This window comes from Aplidium turbinatum, chromosome 15 (genome assembly GCF_918807975.1).
Source record: "Aplidium turbinatum chromosome 15, kaAplTurb1.1, whole genome shotgun sequence".
Taxonomy (NCBI): Eukaryota; Metazoa; Chordata; class Ascidiacea; order Aplousobranchia; family Polyclinidae; genus Aplidium; species Aplidium turbinatum.
In genome coordinates, this window is record NC_137486.1 from 21,887,383 (window position 1) to 21,910,627 (window position 23,245).

At 37.8% G+C, this 23,245-nt stretch overlaps 4 protein-coding genes across 4 annotated transcripts; 2 read left to right on the plus strand and 2 right to left on the minus strand.

Moving 5' to 3' along the window:
* LOC145784873 (superoxide dismutase [Cu-Zn]-like) lies at positions 1–2,283 on the minus strand. The gene has a single exon (XM_082596709.1). The coding sequence runs from the start codon at positions 2,160–2,162 to the stop codon at positions 1,614–1,616; it is 549 nt and encodes a 182-aa protein (XP_082452835.1). The 5' UTR covers positions 2,163–2,283; the 3' UTR covers positions 1–1,613.
* An 18-nt stretch (positions 2,284–2,301) lies between these two features.
* Positions 2,302–6,841, minus strand: LOC145784872 (pre-rRNA 2'-O-ribose RNA methyltransferase FTSJ3-like). Its single transcript, XM_082596708.1, has 2 exons — positions 2,997–6,841; positions 2,302–2,411 (listed from the first exon to the last, which is right to left on the minus strand). Exon 1 carries the CDS (start codon positions 6,798–6,800, stop codon positions 4,497–4,499), a length of 2,304 nt encoding a protein of 767 aa, XP_082452834.1. The 5' UTR covers positions 6,801–6,841; the 3' UTR covers positions 2,302–2,411; positions 2,997–4,496.
* Positions 6,842–17,005: 10,164 nt separating this feature from the next.
* On the plus strand, positions 17,006–18,775 carry LOC145784438 (RNA polymerase II transcriptional coactivator-like). Its single transcript, XM_082596250.1, has 3 exons — positions 17,006–17,145; positions 17,887–17,912; positions 18,114–18,775. Exons 1-3 carry the CDS (start codon positions 17,049–17,051, stop codon positions 18,348–18,350), a joined length of 360 nt encoding a protein of 119 aa, XP_082452376.1. The 5' UTR covers positions 17,006–17,048; the 3' UTR covers positions 18,351–18,775.
* Positions 18,776–18,778: 3 nt separating this feature from the next.
* LOC145784437 (large ribosomal subunit protein mL66-like) lies at positions 18,779–22,887 on the plus strand. The gene is made up of 5 exons (XM_082596249.1): positions 18,779–18,915; positions 20,095–20,126; positions 20,379–20,483; positions 21,134–21,257; positions 21,956–22,887. The coding sequence occupies exons 1-5, from the start codon at positions 18,795–18,797 to the stop codon at positions 22,162–22,164; spliced, it is 591 nt and encodes a 196-aa protein (XP_082452375.1). The 5' UTR covers positions 18,779–18,794; the 3' UTR covers positions 22,165–22,887.
* The last annotated feature ends 358 nt before the right edge of the window (positions 22,888–23,245 follow it).

Genomic DNA, 23,245 nt, shown 5'->3' on the forward strand with positions numbered 1-23,245 from the left:
AAGATGTCAATCAATGTTTTATTTGTCAGTAACAGGAACATAGGTACATGTTTGAAATATGCAATATACACAGTACAAAAGTTACACAAGTTCCTATACCGATACTGCGATACATATGTCGGTGGAACTTTCGGCGGTACGTCGGTGATGTTTTTCCAATAGAAGACTAATGTTTGATTTTTTGTAAGTTTTCCAAAGAAACTCGTCTTCCGTAACTGTTTTCAAAAGTTTTGAGTGACTACAGATTATTCTGACACGCATGTCTGAAGATATAACTTTTGCCAGTGTGTTCTTGCGTTAGACGCAGAGTCTACAAATACAATCGTTTTACATGCATAGGCTACTGCATTTCAAAACAATTCTATCGCTAATATGGTGATCGCGCGTCTCGGAATTGACAGATGACCACACTAATGCGTTCAATTTCGGTGATTTTTACCGATACCCTTCTATCTAGGTAACGTCAGGCTTGATAAAAACCGTCATCGGTTAATCCGGATCTTCGCCTAATCTGGATGGAATCGCCGGTCAAATCGAATCCGGATTAACCAAGTTCTACTGTAATCTGAATTTCTGACTTTGTAGCCTACCGGTACTGCACTCAAGTTTACACATGATCATAACTTACCCTGGGCCTGTTACAAACAAATGCAAGATTATAGGTTTCATGAACATTAAAACACATGTTTGTCCAGATAAAAACTACTTAGAAAACGTTGCAATGTCGTTACAACTTACAATACGCACAAAATGCAATAAGTTTCAAGCAAAATCAGTTCTGACTGCGCCATCTCAGAGGACTGTGTTTACCCGGTCATGCTTGACTGATATCAGCTCGGAAAAGGTCTATTGAAAGAAAATTGAGCGACCAAGACGCCGCACGCGCAACAACCCATACAACAAAATCCATCATTTTACATTGATTTAATATCTGCAAACGTTAAACTAATGTAAAAATGACGGGTTTTGCTGCATGGGAATGTGTATCGATTGTAACGTTCTATTCTAAAGCAAATCGTAGAATGATACGAACAGACGTTTTGTATCATGATGAATGCAATATCATGGTTTCATTGTAACGATGTAGTTAAATCGGAGTTGTCGATTTCATTTCCTTTAAATTGGATTCGCAAAATAAAATCAGTCTACCAGGGTAACGCTAGCGACGAAACCGCTTTGAACAGCTCTAGCATTGAAATTACGATCACCAAATAGCTATTAGCTCAATACTGAAAAGATTAAACTGATTAAACGATCACCAAATAGCTATTTACTCAATACTGAAAAGAATAAACTGATTAAACGATCACCAAATAGCTATTTACTCAATACTGAAAAGATTCAACTGAAATACCAAATAGCTCGTCGTTTGATTTCATGTTCTGTATTGATGATTTCAGAAAATAGTCAAATACGTTATGCAAACTACGAGGTTGTTCTAATTTAAAATAACGTTGGTGGTTGTATTTGTGGTAGGCCTACACAATGTTGTCATATACTGTCGGTGCATAGAAGCTCAAATTAATACAGCGATTATTTCAAAAGTCGGTTCATCTTCCACGTTGGAACGTAGCTGAGGACTTCACAAAAAAAAATGTTGTCAGTTGATCGGTTTAATGTGTAATGCCAATGACACCACAAGCCAACCTGCCTCCTGCGTGACCGGTGGTCTTGCTATCGGGGAATCCCCCCTGGCCAAGATCATCTTCATCAGCGTGAACGACAACCGCTCTTCCGATGACGGAGTTTGCTCCAAACAATGACACCAGCTGGTCTTTGATGTTGACATTTGCCACACCATCCTCGCCAACGACAACATTTCCAAGATCGCCGAAGTGGCGCTGGTTTATGGGGTCAGTAGGAGCGCCATGCTCGCTTTTGGTTGGGTTGAAGTGACCACCAGTGCTGGTGCAGCCATTGGTATGATCACCATACTCATGGATATGAAAGCCATGTTTGCCAGGCTTCAGGTTGCTGAGCTTCCCACTGACGACGCATGGACTTTCACTGTCAGCCTGATTGAACTTGACGACTCCTGCCCCTTCGTTCCCGGACAATACACAGACAGCTTCTAAAGCCATAATGAGTTTAATTTGAAATGTGTTTATGTCTGAAATGGTAAATGGAAAAGTTGTCATTGGATGAATAAAAACACAAAGCATTGCAATTAGAAAGCAACATGAAACGGATACAAATAAACAATTTGTTCATACAGTAGATAAAATTCTCACAATGCAAGCTTTTGATGGTTGCATGCCTGAATAAATAAACTTAGGCGATTAAAGTCTCTCTCACCTCAACAAACTCATTGGTTTTATTTGTTGGTTGTGTTTCGTTTATTCAGACTGCTCAAATATGTTACGACCACTGCTTCGTTTTGATAGTGTCAAACCCAACGAAGCCGCTTTGTCCTTCGCACAGCACAATATGATTAAATACAACACACAGGAACTTCTACGGATCGCAAACATCGCATCGCGCAGGCTGAAACTAGTCAGAACGAATAATGACATATCATAGGGCTAGCAACTTGCTACAGATTCAGGAACATACTGTACTATCAATCAACTCACTCCACTCTAATATTTGTTGGAATAAAGTTTCATCTCCAATGGTCTGTTACTGAAAGGGCGAGGAAAACTACTAAACTATTCGTAGTTATGTTAACTTGCGATTTTCCAACCCAATCTCCTGCAAACTACGCAGCTGCGAGTTCATGATATGGCTGAGTTATAGTATGTCAGTTAATCGTGCTACTCATGACTTCCTGGCACCCGCAGATTCACAGCCTTCTCAGGAAATGTCACGTGACTAAAGCGGGTTTAGTTTGTTTGTAATATAAAAGGACTGGTTGCATTCTTGTCGTCTCTCATGCTATTATTATTATTATCTATTTGCATCAGACAAGAACGTCCATAATCAAAATAAAATTAATTAATAAACCATAATAATAATATAATTAATAAACCAAAATAAAATTGGAAACCATGATCAACCTGGGTGGTGAAACTGAAAGGATAGACTCTCGGTCTCGGCACCAGAGGTTCAAACGACGGACAAGAGTGAAGCTTATGAAATCACGAAAGGGTTGCCACATGTTCCACTGTGCCGTATCTTCCAAACTGAAAAATGGTAAAGTGGCCGACTTCGCTTTTTCAGTGAGTACGCTCAAATGAACTTCTTGGGTAAAATTGTGTTGAAGACAAATCACAATATTCACCAGAGATTAACTTATCAGACACATAATTCATATGACAAGCCTACAAGATTTTTAGACAAACTAAACATCTGAAAAAAAAAACGTTACAGTAATATTCAAGCATCCCTATATTCAAACAGCAATTATCGATTACAAATGGCACCTATGATTATGCATTCCACCCTTGACCCCTTTCAAGCTGCAGCTATCAACTTGTAATTTCGATAAGAACAAATACACGAAAAAATACGGTTAAAGTGATCTTTGAAAATTCACACAAATTGAATGATTTACTTTTCCTGGCAATACAGCCATAGGTCACTTGCTGGCAGTGTATTCCTTTGCAATTGAAGCACAATGAACAGGAATTATTCATTTGAAACTGTGGATCAAATTTATAAACCAAACAAGATATTATTACGTATTAATGTCCAATGTATGGTAACAGTACAATACGGCCAAAATGAAATAAGAGAATTACAATTTGTGAAGAAAGGGGGCGTTCTTCCCGGCTATCAGCACAAGACTGAGCACTCACTGGTACAGCGAGCAGTTGCGATTCGCTAACCATAACGGTGTAGCTTCCACGCTAGCCATTCAGACCATCCAATCAACGATATGTTTCTCGGCAGCCGAGAGACAGAATTACAATTTATTAGCTTTTAGTTCGAGAATAAGTCGTTCAAAATGCGCAACGTGCAAATACAGCGCTTCCAAACAAATAATTCCAAAATGTCAATCGAGAAGAAAAACTATTCTTTCAGATTGAAGTCAACACCACATGGTGTGAGTGTCAGCCTTGTGATGTTTATAACCATAACCATACTGTATATAATTGCTCGGTGAGAGGCGTCGCACAAATTTCGGTCTTATGTGTTTAGTGTCCGCCATCAATGACGCGGATTGCAATCGATCACAATACAATTCCTTGTAAAATGTTGAAATACATTCAAAATAATCACAGCCATGACACCATGTTGTTATTGTGAGTCCGATAAACAAACTTGTCGCCGCAATAAAAGACGCTCAGGCACAACCATAAATGAGAGAATGCGTTAAGTTTAAGCGTGCTTGAACAGTTGTTTTGGTGACCAGGGGTGCCAGAAATGCTGTAGCGTAATTATTTTGTCATTGATAAAAGAGAAATCAAAATTCATTCTTATCCACGAGTACAAACGATACACGTCAACGTCATTGAGCAGGTTAATGATGCGCAACGTCATAGAGCAGGTTTACGATGAAAGAAACATTTGCCAGTTCAACGTAAACATCATTCAATCATTTAAGAACTTATTTGTTATCGTTTTCCTTTGCGAGGTTTTTTCCCTTTGTTCTTCCCACCGGATTTAGGCTTCATGCCACGGAGATCCTTTTTCATGCGCTTGTCAACCACTTTTATCTTACCAGTGACGCCTGGTGGACGGCGAACATGTTTGCCAGACGCTTTCTTTGAAAAGACATAAGTCGTCTGTTCTTTCTTCTTCTTTAACAAACCAGCCTTTTTATAGATGATTTTAATTTGAGCAGCTTTCTCGGCGTTGGACATTTCTGTTGAATCTGTTACACTTTCAGCTTGTTTTCTGGCTTTTTCCATTTTCTGCAACATCCTCTTCTTTTTTCTTGCCTTGGCTTCAGCTACTTTCTTTATTGTTCTAGCATTAACATTCATTTCTTTGGACTTGTAGAAGCTTACAGTTTCTTTCGAAATATGATTATTTAGGTAATCTCTGCGCATTCGGTGCTTCTCATCTTCTATGAACCAATCAGGCAAAGCTTCCACCTCATCATTGAAAGTGTAACGGTTGAATGAATCGTCGATCAAATCACGTTTGCGCTTTAAAGAGGTTGCTATCGCAGTTCCAAGTGCAAGGTCCTCAGCATCTAACTTACCGTTTTGGCCGACAGTTTGGCCTGGTTTGTCTGATTCTGCATGCATTATGTTCGTTTCAATGTCGTAATCACTGTCAGATCCGCTGTCATATGCATCTAATTTCATTTGAATATCACTTTTTTCTTTTGTTTCTTTTTCGTGTTTCTCTGTCTGTAGTTTCTTCCTGGTTTCATAATATTTCTTAGCTTGTTTGATTTCATCAATGTCGTCAGTGTTTTCTTCAATTTTTTTGAAAATGTCTTTACTGAACCACAAGCTGTTGTCAGGCTGTTCACCAAAAGTTTCAATGAGCGGATTAGCATTGTTGTCATCTTCGGGAAAGTCTTCATCTTCAGGTTGCTCTTTTGCATCATTTGTTTTGTCTTTATTTTCATCTTTAGACGCCACCTCATCTTCGTCATCACTCATGTCAGACTCAGAATCCTCATCACTTATCTCTGCATCGGAATCCTCAGAGTCTTCTGCATCTGAGAAATCTGAAGGGACATCATTTATATCTGCAACCTTTGACAACTGATCTGCAGACTTAATTTGCTTCAGAGCAAACAGCTCCATGTCATCTTGTTCATGTGACGATTGAGCTACATGACTCATTCTTTCCCGCAATTTTTTGCGTTCTTTCAGGACGGTTTTCTTTTTCTTTTTCAAAACCTTAGACTCAAATTCTTTAATTTCTTGAAGTTTGCGTTCAATTTCCTCTTCGCTGTCTTCAGAAGATGCTGCAACTTCTTCATTTTCAGTTGGAGCCGCTGCAGGCTTTTTGTACTTCTTGTGCCACTTCAATAACATCTTGATCTCATGCTTGCCCAGGCTCTTAATATCTTTGACATTGGCAATGATGTCTTTTGTAACAAGTGGATGCTCTAACAAGCTACGATCATCAAAGAGTAGTTCATTTACTTGACTTAACATTTTCAATGGTGTCTCAGATGCAAGAAACTCAGTTGCAGATTTTTGAACAAATAAAAGACCATTGGTGTCTTCATACCCCAAAGCTTTCTTCTTCTTTATTTTTTCGAAATCACGAAGATGAAAGTGTTGTTCTTTCTCTACTTCTTCAAACACAGACTTGGTATCAAAAAACTTTTTATCAATTTTATCAGGGGCTTTATAGCCCTGACAAACAACAAATATTTCTGCTGATTCATTCCTAGATGCTTGTGGTTTGGTGGCATGAACTTTTTTAAAGAGTTGACCAAAAACCCACATCAAAGCCTGGTAGTCTTTGGATCGAAATACTTTTGTAATAAACCAACCACCTTTATTTAAAAATTCTGTTGCCAACTTTAAAGCATGTAACGTGAGCACAGATTGAGTGTATGCATCATGTAACCAATTCTTACCAACATTAGGAGCACCATCATGCAAGAAACAGTCAACTTTCCATTGATGCAACTCGATTTTTAACTGAGATCGACAACTTTCCTTGGTAATGTCATCTTGAAAAGTAATACACCTCGGGATCGGACGAATCGGCACAAGGTCCACTCCAATGATGACACTTGACATCGGCATGTGCTCAGACGCCACTTGAAGCCATCCTCCAGGGGCAGCACACAGATCAACTAGAACTTGTGAAGCTTGTAAGAAATGAAACTTTTTATTTAACTGCAAAAGTTTGAATGCAGATCTGGCTCTGTATCCAGTCTCCTTTGCAAGAAGATAATATTTATCTTGACGGGCTTTTCCTTTTAACTTTTTCTTCACCATGATACAAAGTTAGCTTTAAACAGTAAAACTTGATTATTAAATAAAACCTAAAAAAGGAATGAAAGCAATACCATCAATAACTACTTGATTTACACTGTCATGTTAATAAAATAAAAACACATCTCAAAACAACCCAACATACTTTAAAGAAAAACCACACTTCAATCTATGGGAAAGCTTACTTCACTTGGAGGATACATATGAATACATCACTGGAGTATGTTTCACAATAAGACATTAGGCAAACCGGAGGGTGGTAACAGTTTACACGGTTTCTCACCAAGAAATGGCATAAAAGTATAAGGTGGCGACTGATGAAGCAAGAAAACAAATTATTCATAATAGTGATCAATTATTAAAATTTCTTGTGTGCTTCTTCTAGTGACTGCAATATGTTGAAATCATAACCAGTAGCTGCTTTTTCAAAGACGGAAGCTATTATTATTTCATGTCTCCTGAGCAGTATTATCAAACATATGTTTTTGAAAATGCAAGTTTGTGCACACATTAAAAATACACAAACTTGATACTGACAGAAGAAGAAATGGTAAAACCACACTCAGTATCATTAATTTATAAAGCCATCAAACCAACTCAGTGAAAGCAAAGTTATTTTTCCAAACCAGACTAAAAATAGTAAATACCTAACCCACATTAAAACAAATTGGAGCTGGTGTACAAATCTCCACCTTGTTCATAAATGCAATGACATGATAAACATCAATGATTGGAATGGACCAAGAGATATAGGGTGAAATGTATAAACAGTAAAGCAAAGGTAAAGTAGTTTCACCATCTATTTTTGGTCGATTCCAATGTAATGTTGTGACATTATTAACCAGCTCCAACAAATTTGATTGAATGGACTTGAGCAAATGAATGAGCAGCAACAATGCATACAATCGAAAAGGCATAGAAAACAATCTTCATTCAGAATACGGTACACAGAATAAATACTAATGATTTTATTTGATATCCATTGTAATAACACAAAGTACAATTAAAAAAGTGAGTAAAAAGACTGATGGAAGAAGCTAAAAAGCACCACCATGGCATAAGATGCTTGAAACTGAATCAAGTTCGCCAAGTAAAAAAAGTACTTTCAAGCAATGTCAAATCAAGGTGCTTCGAAATACGCTCCGTGCTCCGCCACGCAAGCGCTCGTGAAATCTTCGCTTAATTTGGTTTATATGGGTAATGTTTCGAGAACGCTCACAATACTGACGAGCCCAGCCTCATGGGCGAAACACGGTGTCTATCGCTGTCAATTTTTGCTACAAATCGGCTGCCGAGAAACATTATCATTTTAGTTTGTTTTTATTTCTGACCATCACAACGAAAAAACAATATACGACAAACTTAGCAGAGGTCTATAAAAGATAGAAGCGACAAAACGCGGACGTTATAACATGCATGATACCAAAGCAGGACAATCAGTTTAAGTGACACGATCGCAAGTCGCAACAGCGACTTGCAGATTACATATACGCTGACATGAAGGCGTAAGTAATTCCACGTTGCTTATGGGTAATTCGACGCGAGTCGAATTACCCATAAGCCCCATAAGTCGCGTCGAATTACCCATAAGCTCCATAAGTCGCGTCAAATTACCCAAATGCCCCATAAGTCGCGTCGAATTACCCATAAGCAACGTGGAATTACTTACGCCTCATGTCAGCGTATATGTAATCTGCAGGTTGCTGTTGCGACTTGCGACCGTGTCATGTTAAACTGATTGTCCTGCTTTGGTATCATGCACGTTATAACGTCCGCGTTTTGTCGCTTCTACCTTTTATAGATCTGTGCTAAGTTTGTCGTATATTGTTTTTTCGTTGTGATGGTCAGAAATAAAAACAAACTAAACTGATAATATTGTGAGCGTTCTCGAAACATTACCCATATAAACCAAATTAAGCGAAGATTTCACGAGCGCTTGCGTGGCGGAGTGGTGTAGCCAAAGGGCTATTGAATTTGGTGACACGGGTTTGATTCCAACCCTTGCCGTTATTCTTTTTTTTCTTTAATTATCAAGTTTAAAGCAAGAATTAAGTCTCTGGCTGAGTGCGAGAACGATTGCTATGCTGCAGTCACCTGGTTCATAGGGAAAATTGTCCAATGTTAAGGTGTTTTATCGGACAAAACACTCCATCTGCTGCAGCAAACTGCATATTACACATAAGCGGACGGGATGGCAACGAAGCCAATCTTCGTGTCCACCTTTAGGCATGCCTTCAAGTGTCCTGCTCTTGAGCGGTGTCGAACTATATTTTGGAACGCCCAGCCCGTGCTCCTCACCACTCGGCTATGCAGCTGACTACTAGGCTTCTAGACGGCTATAGACTACACCAGTGGTTCTCAAACTTTTTTTTGTTGCGACGCCTCTGGAAAAGCTTTCTGGACTTGCGACGCACCAGCAAATAAAAGTAAATGAAGAAACTTATTTCGTTTAATGATACAACAACAAAAAGCAATGCATATTATTTAATGTGACGTGTGGGCTTGTTTGTTTTCACAAAGTTATTGAATGTTGGGAGAATTTTTGAAATTGCCACCCGCATTTCTGTTTCACTGTTTATTCGTGATCGATATTTGGTTTTATCGCCGCCAAGGCAGAAAATTTTGCTTTACATAAATACGACGTGGCGAATGGAATAATAATTTGCAGTGCTTTCTTTCATCAAGCCTGGATAACCGTCATTGATTGAATCCAAAAGTTTTCCGTATTGCCTACTACGCAAGGATCACAAATCCATTCGTGGTTTGAAAAATTTTCCGGGAAGTATTTTGCAAATTTCGACTCGAGCTTGGACAAATGTAAATAAATATGCTTTGCGAATTTGAAGGGGAAAAAACGCACTTGTAACCTCAACTTTTCACTGTTTTCAAACTGAAATAACACCAAGAAAAACGATTCAGAGTTTCCAATCTTTTTTGAAGGATAGACATCCAATACTACGTTAGGGTATCAGCAGTGGCAGATTTTTTTAGTTAATTGAGGTGTAATCGGCTAAGTGCATTGGACACATGTGTCCCAGCGGTCTTCAAAGGGTTAACCTCATTTTTATAATCTTAAACTGAGTTCAGCCAAGAAACGGAAATATTCTGCGACGCCCTTGGAAAAGTGAAACGACGCACAGTTTGAGAACTACTGGACTACACTATACAGGCTTATGGGTAATTCGACGTTACTTCTATGTAATTCAATGCTACTTATGGTGCCTATGGGTAATTCGACGCGACTTATGGGGCTTATGGGTAATTCGACGCGACTTATGGGGCTTTTGGGTAATGCGACGCGACTTATGGGTACTTATGGGTAATTCAACGCGACTTATGGGGCTTATGGGTACTTATGGGTAATTCGTGGGACCGGTTTCGACTGAAATATCAGCACCACACAAAAATATAATAATATTTTTTGTAACACATTCCCACATAATCATTGTTTTGGGGCAACATGAAGGCTAAGATATTACTAACATATGGGTAACATTTAATTTTGTATGTTACTAGCCATTGGTCAGCTTGACGGCTAATTTTGGGGACAAAGAAAAAATGATATTTTAATGAAGTGGCTATTCTTATAAATTTGCACCAATCAACTTACCCCACAATTCAATAAAATGCTCTAAATATGAACACAGATAATTTTGAAGACATTTCCATGCAATTACTGCAACTTTAGCACTTTACAACAGATTTTATAATAAAATGAATAAAATCTAAAAATTGTCCAAAGTTACCCGGTTACTCCAAAGTAACCCCAGTTAACGGTAATCTATGCTCTAACCCTAACCCTCGCTGATTGCAGTTTCTGCAAACATTTTTCCCCAGTTTCCGCAAAATTTTTCCGCAGTTTCCGCTAACCTTTACCCTAACCATAGAGTAATCTATGCTCTAACCCTAACTGATTGCAGTTTCCGCAAACGTTTTTCCGCAGTTTCCGCTAACCTAACCATAGAGTAATCTATGCTCTAACCCTCGCTGATTGCAGTTTCCGCAAACATTTTTCCGCTTGACCTAAGTCTAACCATAGAGTAATCTATGCTCTAACCCTAACCCTCACTGATTGCAGTTTCCGCAAACATTTTTCCGCAGTTTCCGCTAACCCTAACCCTCGAGTTTGTTTCAAATTGTTTGGGGAAACTCTTATCAGCGACTTCGGCTTTTTTTAATTTTTTCTCTCGATCTTTTCAGGGTACGAACTGACTGTACGAATGGTTCAAGGTATGAACTAGGTTGCACCCTTATTTAACTAAATGCCTGAACATATTTAACTAACATATTTAACTAAAAACCTCATTCAATTTTTAGCTCTTTTGTACTGTATATTACTCATGGATCCACAAACCTCAGTTTACATTGAGTGAAGGTTTTCCTCAGTGAAATCAGGTTACAATCTCCAATGAGCACTGATAGATTGTCAGCACTACCCAGAAAAAAAAAATCAGTACTACCAGCTTTTCATGGAAAAAGAACTTAGCAAATCCTTGGATAAAGAAAATATTTTGCAACATTGGAATAAGAATAAATGTCGAGGTGGTTTTTTAATCACAAACGGCACTGCTTGGCTACATTTAGTTAGCCAACCACTCCCCTTAAAATTATCTTTTTAGCTATGCCACTTGTCTGGGGAATACAACATAATTTTGGTTTAATCTGGTTAGTTGTAGTTGGTAACTGGACACTGCGCGTACGCTGTTTTAAAATTTCTTCAGATCTCTGCTTATGAAACAAAACTTTCTAAAAACTGAGAACCTCATCTAAACGCAGAAGGCGTGTGCCTGCAATGCCAATCAGCCAATCACGTGTGAATATGATGAATTTTGTGCAATTCAATGTTGCCACACAGCGACTTCACTTTTTATAAGGCATTCGCTCAAATATACCGAACGCAGCTCATGCCCACAATAACTATCTTTGTACGGTACAGCTTTTCTTTGTTTTCACATTTCAGCTATGTACAGCTAAATGTGATCTTTAAAAAGTTTTTTCCACAGCTGAGTTCTCGGCTGCGTAGCAGAGTGGTGAGAACGTCTGCGCTGCGTTCGAAAGGATGTTGGTTCGACATCGCTCCAGAGCACGCGGCTGCTTCTCGGCGTAGACACTTAAGAGCAAGCCAAAATAAAATCGTCTGTTGTATCACATCTGGAATTGCAGTTTACAGTATGTTATCACAATGGGGGCAAACAAAACACGATTATTATTATTACAGACAACAACACTTTAAACAACTATAAAACTTTACTCTGTTGGTCAATCTCAGTAACCGGCCTGCGTCAGTGATTCAATGCCTCTACAAGTTAAGTATGCGAAACTGCCAGGAATAACCTATCAAACGCTTTGTAAAGACTCAAAAACTAAACCGAACCAAAACCTTTTTGTACGGTTAGTCAATTTTTAGTCATTTTTAAGGTAAACTCTAGAAATAAATGAAATAGAATAAATTTACTTCCTTGAATGAATTAAGGGTCTAGCATGTTGCATCTTGCCAAAGCAAGAAAAATTTTCCAATTTCATTTGTTTGCTTGCCAAAGTGGTTAGCGCGTTGTGGTTAGCAGTGGCCGTGTCCTGGCTAGTGGTTAGCCGTGGCCGAGTGGTTAGCGCGTTGGGCTCGCAGTCGAGACACTGCATGTTCGACTCCAGCCACCCACACTTGCTGTTGTTTCTCTGGGCAAGAAACTTTACTATAATTGCCTCTACCTAGTGATCGATTTCGAGTAATGGGTAGTACCAAATTTAAGTCATAAGTACAGTAGACAACCGGAAACAGACATTGCCGTCGGCTGCAGCGTGGGTCAGGTGTATGTCGGAAGGCGTACACCGATGCATAGCGCTCAAGTCCGCTTTCCCGCAAAGCAGGATATAGATAAACAAACAAAAAGCCCAAAACTTAAAGTTTATCTGGCAACCTATGTTTAAACTTCGCTCAACAGTGTTGCCAAATTATTTCTGATCGATTTCAGTTCAATTTCACCAGTGCGTTCTGATATAGATATGGTTTTCAATTCATGTTAGTTTAGAAAAAAAATATGCAAAATATTTTGTGTGCAATATAGTTTTTGTAGAATGCCAAAAAGCTTTTGTATGTTCATTTTGAAACCTCCCAAACTTGATGAATTGGTTGATACTCGGAGAGTACTACTGTAAAGCACTTCAAAGTATGGTAAGCTTAATGCCGTAACATGCTAAATTATTCTGTATCAAAGAGAAAGAAAATACTTTTATTTCGTCTGTTGTGCCTTTGTGAGAATAGTCTAATATAATAATGAACAATACAAACAAAATAGCTCCATAATTAACGTCCGTCCCGGTAGCTCAGTGGGTTAGTGCTTGACTTCTGGAACGAAGAAGTTTCAAGATCAAGTGGCACTGGTTTGACTCTCGGGGCATGTGCTTGAGCAACGCACGTTAAGGACTGCTCTCCATTCAGCGACATCTAATGGATGGAATAATTCCCTGGCAACAAGATTTCAACAATCGGAAACTTCACTCTGTCAATCTCGGTGACCGGGCCTGCGTCAGTGATTCAAAGCCTCTTCAACAGTGGTTCTTAAACTTTTTTCTTGTTGACACCACTTTGAAATCACCAACAAGTACCCTCTTCAAGAATGATTCAAAGTAATGTTGTTCTCATGGCTATATAACAAAACTATTGTGTTTCTTTTAATCTGTAGGCCTATTCATATAACTCACAATAAAATATTGCAATATGGTGCTCCTCATATGGGAGATTTGCAAATTACGTTTTTATGTTTTGTGTCTCTATTTATGTCTACGATTTAACGTCTACTGTTCCCCGTATTGCGAGGGTTGGTGGCCAACAATCTTCTATTTTGTGATGGCATTCTCCATTCCATGGCCCCGAGGGTTGACCGAGACGAGATCTGCAGTTTTGTCAAGAACTGTACTGGTATATCTTCTCCAAAGACCACAATGTAGTCTAGTCAACGCTTCTTAGGACAGTCACAAGGGTCATATTCATGGACGTTAAAGAACTAAACTTTTTTTGGCCACTTGTTTTATTCCAAGCGTTGCACATGTCTGTACCAACGCTGCCTTTTCCATCTTATAACATCTTCAAGCTGATGGATGCCAAACCTGGAACTCAGAAAACCCACACACACTGACAGATATTTAAATTTTAATTCACATCATCCAAAACATCAAAAACTTATTGTAGCTAAAACTTTGTATGACCGCATTGACACACATGTCGCAGATTTGCACGAATGTTCATTGGTGCAACCTAATTTGTCCCCTGAAAAGATCGAGAAAAAGATACAACAAACCGAAGTCGCTGATCGGAGTTGCCGCAAACATTTCAAAATTTCTCTCGATCTTTTCATTGGACGAAATAGGTTGCATCCTTATTCAGGGTTAGAAATGTTTTTATTTCTAATCTAATGTTAGGATTTAGGTTAGGGTTAGAAATGTTTCTATTTGTAACCCTTAATAAGGATTCAACCTATTTCGTCCCCTGATTTTGGGGGTTATAGCAACATGGTCCTGTGTTTTTCTATGCTAGACAGGTAGTCACTACCTAATCTAGCCCCCTGAAGAAGTTTGTCGTGGTAGAGATGTAAATGCAAAAAAAACAAACCGTTTTTTTTTTTAAAACCTGTTTTTTTTCAAAAAAACTTGGGCTAAAAAAACACGCGTTTTTTTGTTTTTATTGTTTTTTTTCATATTTTTCTGGAAAAGTTGCAAATTTTTTACAATTTGCAGCTTAGTTTCATTACAGTGCTCTTGAAAAACATTAAACTAGTAAAAATGGTTTTATTGGTGTGCTGAAATTCCTAAGTGTTTGTGCTTGCATGGCAGCATATGTTTTTTGCATAGTCCTATGTTGTTTCACTTTCTTTTTCATTCTCAGGCATGTTTGTGGCAGTAGACCTGACAAACATTGAGTTAATGCACTTTGATACATGACATAATGTAGATGAGTTAATTTCTTTTTAATTTTATGGAAGTTAGCCTACGATGTTAGTTTACCGGTACTAGTTATTCTTGTACACACTCAATGGGTTGACAAAATTTTGGCAAAAACAAGATGGTACTGCAGTGGCATAGCCAGGAATTTCGAAAGGGGGGGATTGACGGCCGGCGGGCGAAGCCCGTCTCCGTGCTCTCCTAACACGACACCCAGCGATGGGGGGTCTGGAGGCCTCCCCCAGAAAATTTTGAAATATTACTTTGAATTTGGTGCATTCTGAGAGCATTTTTAACAAAAATGTGGTATGAATATTCCTGTAAAATAGTGCTGTCCACAGGCATAGCAAAAGGATAAGATCATGTTTTCTTCGACATTTTTCGGAAATAAAGCTAAGTCTGTATGTTTTCTTTCTGCTAATTCCTGGCTGAAATATTTGAATGTTTGGTATCTGGCAAAACTTGCTCTTTTAATGCAGTTTTGTTTAAAATTAGGCAAACTTTGTTTTAGAGACATAAAGTGACTGAAAGCATCATTCTCAATATCGTGACGTCACATGCGTGCCAAAGGGGGAGTTGAAACCCCCAACCCCCCTGGCTATGCCACTGGATGGCAGTATTCAGAACACACATTACCTTGTTTGTGTAATTTACTAATGCAAGCTATTGCCAATAGCTTGTTTAAACATGTTTTTCAACTCATAGCTGAGCATAGATGTATAGACCTATGCTTTATAAATGTTGAAACAGAAGTAGGCTATTCTATTCGTGTGTTGTAAGGTCTTAGACACTTTGTCATTGATGCTTCTTGCTGATCATTTGTGACATAATGCAAGAGATCTTATCACTGATATTTTTAGCTGTCAGAAGTAAGTGCATTTGTCAGAAAAGGTTTAGGTTAATGTTCCTTTCACATGCCCACCACCCATGTTGACTATTGCTAGTAACTACCAACCCTGATGTTCACACTGTTCACACTTCACACTGCCCAATCACTGCCCAGTGTTCACATAATGAATAAATGCTTCATAATACTTTTCCTGACAAGTATAAAGTTTTACCCATATTCCCGCAATGCAGGAGAAAGATACAAAACAAACATGAAAGATCAAAACTTAGTTTATTTGGAAACAAGAAAAAATTTAATGAAACTATCAAAAATCTGATGTAGTAAGAGTCTATTTGTCTGCTACGAAGTAGTTATGCAAGATCAGAGTCCTCAGATGAATAATCTGTTGTGTTATTGCAATGAGTTTACCCTAATTGCTACATATTGTGACATTTAATGTCAAAAGATGTAAAAAAAACAAATATATATATAAAAAAAATATATAAAAAAAAAAACAAGCTCGTTTTTTAAAAAACCAAAAAAACGTTTTTTTACATCTCTAGTCGTGTCTGATTGACAAAACGCCGGATTAAAAGCAAATTATCAGTATTATCACCCTATATATCTTGTGATAGTTTAGCTTAGTCTGCACCAGAAAAACGTATCATGTTGTTTTAACAATTCAATTTTAAATGTTTGCAATGCTAAAATCGTTTTTTAACCCTAGTACTTAAAAGTTGTAATTTTTAAGCAAATTTTTCAACTGACATGACATTTAAGCAAATGATTTTTTGATAACATTTTTATTTTCCGCTTATTTTCTCTTATTTCACGATGTAATATTGCGTACTAATGTATTGTCATGATATCTTGTGAAAAAATAAATATAACCTGCTAATACAAGCCCAAATTTTTGTATTAGAAATGAAAGTAACAGATATATAATTTCTATAAAATTGTAATTTTCTTTTGTTGTTTGCGTTATGAGTAACTGAAGGATCAATGCACATCAGCTGCTTGGCCGAGTGGTGAGAACATCTGGCATGCCTTCATTACACTTTATGGCATGCCAAGATAAGGGGGCAGTTGATTCAAAGGCTAATATGTGACTTTGCTGCTTCCTGTTGTCTGTTATGTTGCATTTGTGACCACTGACCACAGTGTATTATGTCACAATTACCACTATCAATTGGGTAGTGGTAAATCTTGGAAAATACGACATAGGGAAATCCACTTAATCTAAAATCATGCTGTTGTTCCATATGAGATGATGGAATGAAGTTGTGCTGTGATATGCTTGTACAATGATATCAACGGCACTCGTTAAATGTCAAATTGAAATGATGAACCCATATTGTATGTAGGCTTACATTAACATTTATACAGCCAATTTGTACAGATTTCATATAATTGCTTTTCTAATGCATATTTATTGCAATTGCCAGGATATTATACAGTTATTAATGTGAAATACTTGTATAAATACAATGACTTTTTTATGCCAGACTTCTAAAATAGTAGTAAGGTCACTTTTGTGTCGGAATGCGTATGGCTTGAATATGAGAAGATTTTCAGATGGATTGTGTAAGTCATCTTAAGTTCATGTGCATGTTAACTATATAAATTATTATTTTAATTACGTACTTATGTGGTCAATCAAAAATATTTTACTAAGATACCTACTTTAGTAGGATATCTAAAAGGTTTATGATCGCTGTTTCAGAAATAAATTAGGAAAATATTATTTTATTTCCAGTACCTCTAAATGTCTATTGCCGCCTTTTTGCCGGGCATTATCAAGGTTTCCAGTTCCAGTCGGACCAATTTTGAGGATTACGGGTTAAGGTTATGGCCCAACAGTGTATTATGTATTACTCTTCTTTGTAATATGTATTATGTAATTACTGTATTACTCTGTATTACTTCTCTTAGTGTATTACTCTTCAAAATGTTTACCAATGCCAACATTGCCTGATAACTTTCAAATTTAAGGGTTACCAGATCCTCGAATTTTTCCCGCAAATTGGGCTAGTTTTACTTCCCAATTGCGGGACATTTTTAGCAGCTGCAGGTTTTGATGTTGTTGATTCCTTTGATTTCTTAATATTTCAAATCGACTAATAGAATAATTTAATACTATTTTCAGTTAAAAACATTCGGAAACACTGACAATAGGTATTAGGAGGTTGCCTTATATTTCAATGTGTTTATAATTTCTCAAATCAAGTTTTATTTTGTATGAGACTTACAGTTTTTGAAAACAGTAACGCTTAATGTTATTGTTGGCCGCTAATAATACTAATTTTTAAATATTAATTATTATAGATGATCAAGAAAACCCTTGGAATGAGGTAAGTATGTTTTTATTTGTTTTTAGCTCCTTTTTTCTCAAATATATTGCATTTTATAAAGTTGAATTTTAAAAATAGCTTTTCACGATGTTATTTCAAGGTTTTCATTTTCAATGTAAAAACTTTTAAACTAAACTTTTGTGATGAACGTTGTTGTTTTGTGTAAAGTTGCAAGATCACATGTTAATGATTTTTTGACAGAATCAAAGTGATTCCTTTGAAAACCTGATTGGCACAGAAGGAAAGATTTCGATTGGTGGAAAGCGATTTGTTTCAGTCGACACTTTTATGGGCAAGAAATATGTCAGTATTCGTGAATTCTTTGAAAAAGATGGTCAGATCAAACCAACTCAAAAAGGAATCACTTTACGAATGTCGGAGTGGAAGGAACTTAAAGAGAACATTGACTTGATTGAAGAAAAAATTGACAGCTTTTGACTATTTTATGAATGATCCAGCAATTGATCACAGGATCTATTCTGCAATAATTGGCTTATGAATCATGTTCTTAAATTGATTTTTAGATTTCTTGTTCTTACATTTCCTTTACCAAACCTGCCACCCTATCATTGCTGCTTTATGTGTTTTTTTGAGAGTTGGATGCTGTCTGAAGCTTTTGCTTGCAACTTTATTGTTGTGCATCTTCGTGTTGATGTTGACACTGCCAGTTTAAAAATATTATTAATCTTATTTTAGTTTTACTATCAACTAATAGAGGTGCTCATTGATTGATGGAAACTTGTTTATTTCAACCAGCTCTTAACTGGGAGCCAGTTAAGAGGCGCTCTCCATACCAAGGTTAGGATACCACATTAAGTTTGTTAATATTTTTGCTTTGCCTTCACCTTTTCTATTCTTTTTAGTTGTGTCTAAGTGTAAACCATGGTTATATGTAGCAGGGTTTTGTGTAATTTGTATTCATCTACAAGATCCTTGTTATTTTCTCATGCAACGAAGCTTCAAACTCCAATCACAACCACAGCTACAAGGCCATACAGAGAAAGTGAGTTGATGTTTTGAGTTTGAGTTAATCTTCTCTGTCTTGTATTGGTTTGAGCAAAGCAGGAAATTCATAACTAAAACTAAACTATGTAAGATATGGTGAAGATCAGATAGAACTGACAGGTTGCCTTGTTAGATTTAATCTCATATTTGTTTTGTTCACAGTGTGACGTAATAGGGGTGCTCTGAGTCGCAGCACTGTTGACAGGGGATCAGTACATTTTGGCATGACCGACTTATCACAGGGACATCTCACTGCGAGATGGTTTGGTGCTAATTCTAATTCTTCCATTGAGCAAATCTTGCTTTGTGCAGATATTGTTATCTACCAGAGATGAATAGCCTTCAGATTTTTTTTCACTGTACACTAACTGTTATGCAAAAGTTATTCAACGTTTAAAAGAAGAAAATACAAGCTAAGAAGAAACAAAAAGTTAACCGACAACTGAAAGTTAGATGACGTCACAATAGCATTACGATTCCTTATCGAATGGAAATTGTCTTGCACCAAGTTAGCCAAGCCAGAATGTCTTGCACCTGTTGTCACCTCACCAACAACAGCGCATTTGATTTCATAGAATAGACCAGGGCTACTCAACTGGCGGACCGCGGTCCGAATCCGGACCTTCTGGGTGTTAAAGGTGGACCTCGGGCTTCCGGAAGAATAACTTCATTGCCACATTTTAGGGCCTCTTAAAACAGATTTTCATTAGGGAAAAGCAGTTTTTTGTGATTATCCAAGGAGCTGGGAGCTTCGCCCCCAGACCCCCCAACGTTTTGCTGTGATGTGCGGTCCACACAGCTACACTACAAAGAAACACAATACATTTTGTTTCCTTTTTTATTTCTTTGTTTGTGTTAGTCAAAAATCCAAGTCGTATTACATACTACCTGAAAAGTGTTACAGTGCTCGTACTGGTTGTTTAATTTTCGTGGTTGCATGTGAAATATTCACCGGACCGCAAAAACATTCAACTTGTCAAAATGGACCTTTGCTAAAATTAGTTGAGTAGCCCTGGAATAGACCATCATAAATTTATTGCACTACTATGGTGCTTCGTTTTCGACTGAAGTTTTCTGGATTCTCTGCTGGTGTGTATTGTGCATCTTAGCATCTAACTAAGGCGCCAATATACAAATCAACAATGTTTCGAGTCGTCAACAATGTGTGTATTTTTAGTTCAAGCCACACAAGATGGGGATACAACAACGGTAAGTATCTTTGTGGTGTGTAAGAATATTTGAAAATTATTTTGTGTTACATAGATTACACTTTCTTAAAAATTAATTTCTTAAGCAGTGTCCTAACTTGCGCTTACTCTAAAAACACAAGAATTGTGTTGTGTGTGATTTTATGTATTGTATGTGCATTGTGCATTTCTACTCTAATAAACTGTGATTTCGTTTTCTGATTACTTATATGTTGTCGATCGGACTGACGTTCAACCGAGCTTTAACTTTTAGATCAAGGGTTTGATGCAGCACTTGCAGCAAACCAACATTGCTGCTCGACATGACGAGCTTGACAAGTGTTCACTGAGAAGCCGAGGAATCCAGATAACATATGAAGTAAGGTTTTCTAATTAATCTTAAAGAAATGAATCACAAGACCTTGTGTGGAAATTATCTCATTTTATTATTTTCCATATAAAATTTTCTTTACTTTATACAATATGTATTTCTTTCCCGGACATCAAAATCCATCAATTTTACATTGATTCAACGTCTGCAAACGTTGACTTAATGTAAAAATGACTGATTTTGCTGACTGAGTTATGACATAGTCCCACACGCACAACTGATGATAATTTGCAAGCAACAACATCGCATGCCCTCCTCAGCAACAAACAAACAAGCAACAGGCAATTATTTGGAGAGGAAAGTAGCAATACTCCTGTTTTATTTTGCGACCATGCGGTATATACGCTGTGAACTGCTTGTATAAACAGGAAGCGGCGAAGAGACATGTTGAGTTGAGTGAGTTGCTCTCATTATTTTAACATTAAGTGTCTTGCTGATACACATCTGCGTGCTTTGGAGCGGCATCGAACTGACGTCCTTTTGAACGTCCAATAAACTTTCTGTTTTCTTCAAACATTTTTATCTTCAAATTTTTTCTAACATCAGTTATTCGTTTAATCTCAAATCAGATTGTGTTTTTTGTGACAACGTACGCTTTAAGATCGTCATTTGATTTGACAAATTTTTCTGTTTGTCAGGATGTCTTAATCCTAAACCAGTTCATCACCAGCACCGGAGAGATCCTCAGTCAAGAAGAAACCGGCCTGTGTCGTCACGAGTACTTCAAAGTCATCGGTTGTGTCAAGATGGCGCAGAGAGCAGGTTGGTTGCTTGGGTTTTATTATAATTTGACGATGTTGGTGCAGCGATATCTCTCGTATTCTTTCAAAGTATGGCTGCGTCAACTATCCAGTCTTCTGCAATTAACTTGATAAAATGTATTAAAGTACACCTGGTGTGAAAGGAGATGTTGAAGCACTCATTAATTTATTCCCCAACGTGTCAATCATTGCAATTTAATTTGTGCAGCGTAAACTTGAAGTTTACGTGAACTTTTTTGTGTCATTGCTGGGTTGACTTATCACCTGACAACTTCCCACTTTGTAGTACTGTAGTAGTTTCGTTTACCGTGTTCACTGTTCCCACTTGAAGCTCGTTGTCTTTTAACAAGTTTTTAAATATGTTTTTGCATTGATAAACTGTATTGAAACCACCGGGTAGTGCAGTCGATGGACAGTCTAGTCTCTAGATTAACGGTTTGCCTGCCTTGTCAGCGATTTGGACATCGATCCGCGATTTGGACAAATTTGTGTGTTTTGGTATCTATCGATGAGAGCACTTCGGGCATGACGGGATAAAATTCTATTACTTTGTGTTTGAAAGCAAAGCGGTGACCGTGGCTGAAATAAATAGTGAACAAAATGTGACAGATTGGCAACACTCAAGTTCTGCTGCTTGATTAAACGCAACTCACAACTGTTGTTTGTGAGATCAATTCTAATTCCTGGGTTGTTTTTCAGATATGCTTCCCGGCCCTGAAAATGGGGTCTCTGTATCGCCAAAAGGTAAAAAACTTAACACCTACCTCACTCGTTACCCCATTGGGACACGCAGCCCCATTCGTGGAAGGGGGTTGCATTATAGAAGAAATTACTTCCGAGTCGGAGACGCCCGAGTCATGCGCGACGCTCCTTATGTTTCTCGCAGAGGAATGACTGACAAGCAGTGAGAGATGAATATGCGGCGGCAAGTTCTGTACTTGAAGTGCTTCACCACACATGGAAGGTTGACTAGGACTGTCAATCGATTGGTAGCGACGATCATTTAGCTGATTATTACAATGGTGTTTTGTTACTTTACAATGGACTACTACGATGCGTGTTTCTAACCCATTTCTATGTTGCAAGTAACTCAATTGTTCAGTTTGTTTTTATTTCTGACTTTCACAACGAAAAAGCAGATAAATGCCAAACATGGCAGAGGTCTAAAAAAAGGTAGAAACGACGAAACTAAAAAGTTACTAGGCTACTATTTATCATAATTTTTTTGTGGAAGATATTTTTTTACACTTTTTTCAAATACTGTTATTCTCACCACATGTTGGATTTGCTCAGATCTCACCCTTGGTCTGTTTGAGACAACTGCACGCTGGTGGCCGCTTAGCTGTCATCACAAATGTAGGCTAGATGCAAATGACCAAGCGCTATCACGCTAAAACAGGTCATCTACGTTTATGAAGTAAACTACAATTATGCCGCTAAAGAGATAGTGTGAGCATAATAGGCCTATCTTATAATGTTTTAGCAATTATTCTGATAACTTTTTTTGCAATTTTGTTAAAGGATTATGGCATTGTCATAGGCCTTTCCCCAACTTGCTGTACAATACTGTAAGTGTGAATAAATCAAAGCATGATAAACAACTTTCAGAGTGTCTGTGTCCACATAATTTCTGAGTTTTAGTAACGCCCATCATCCAAGGATTTACAACGCTCTGTGCAGAGGAGACGGAGTTTGAAAGTATGTAGGAACCCGAATTTCTGGCTTCGCTTGGAGTTGGAGTGGGGTAGACTAAAAGCAGTGGCCGTGTGGTTAGCGCGTTCGGCTAGTAGTCGAGACACTGCATGTTCGACTCCAGCCACCCGCACTTGCTGTTGTTTCTCTGGGTAAGAAACTTTACGATAATTGCCTCTATCCAGTGATCGATTTCGAGTAGGCTATGGGTAGTATCAAATTTAAGTCATAAGTAGAGTAGACAACCGGAAACAGACATTGCAGTCGGCTGCAGCATGGGTCAGGCATGGACTTCTA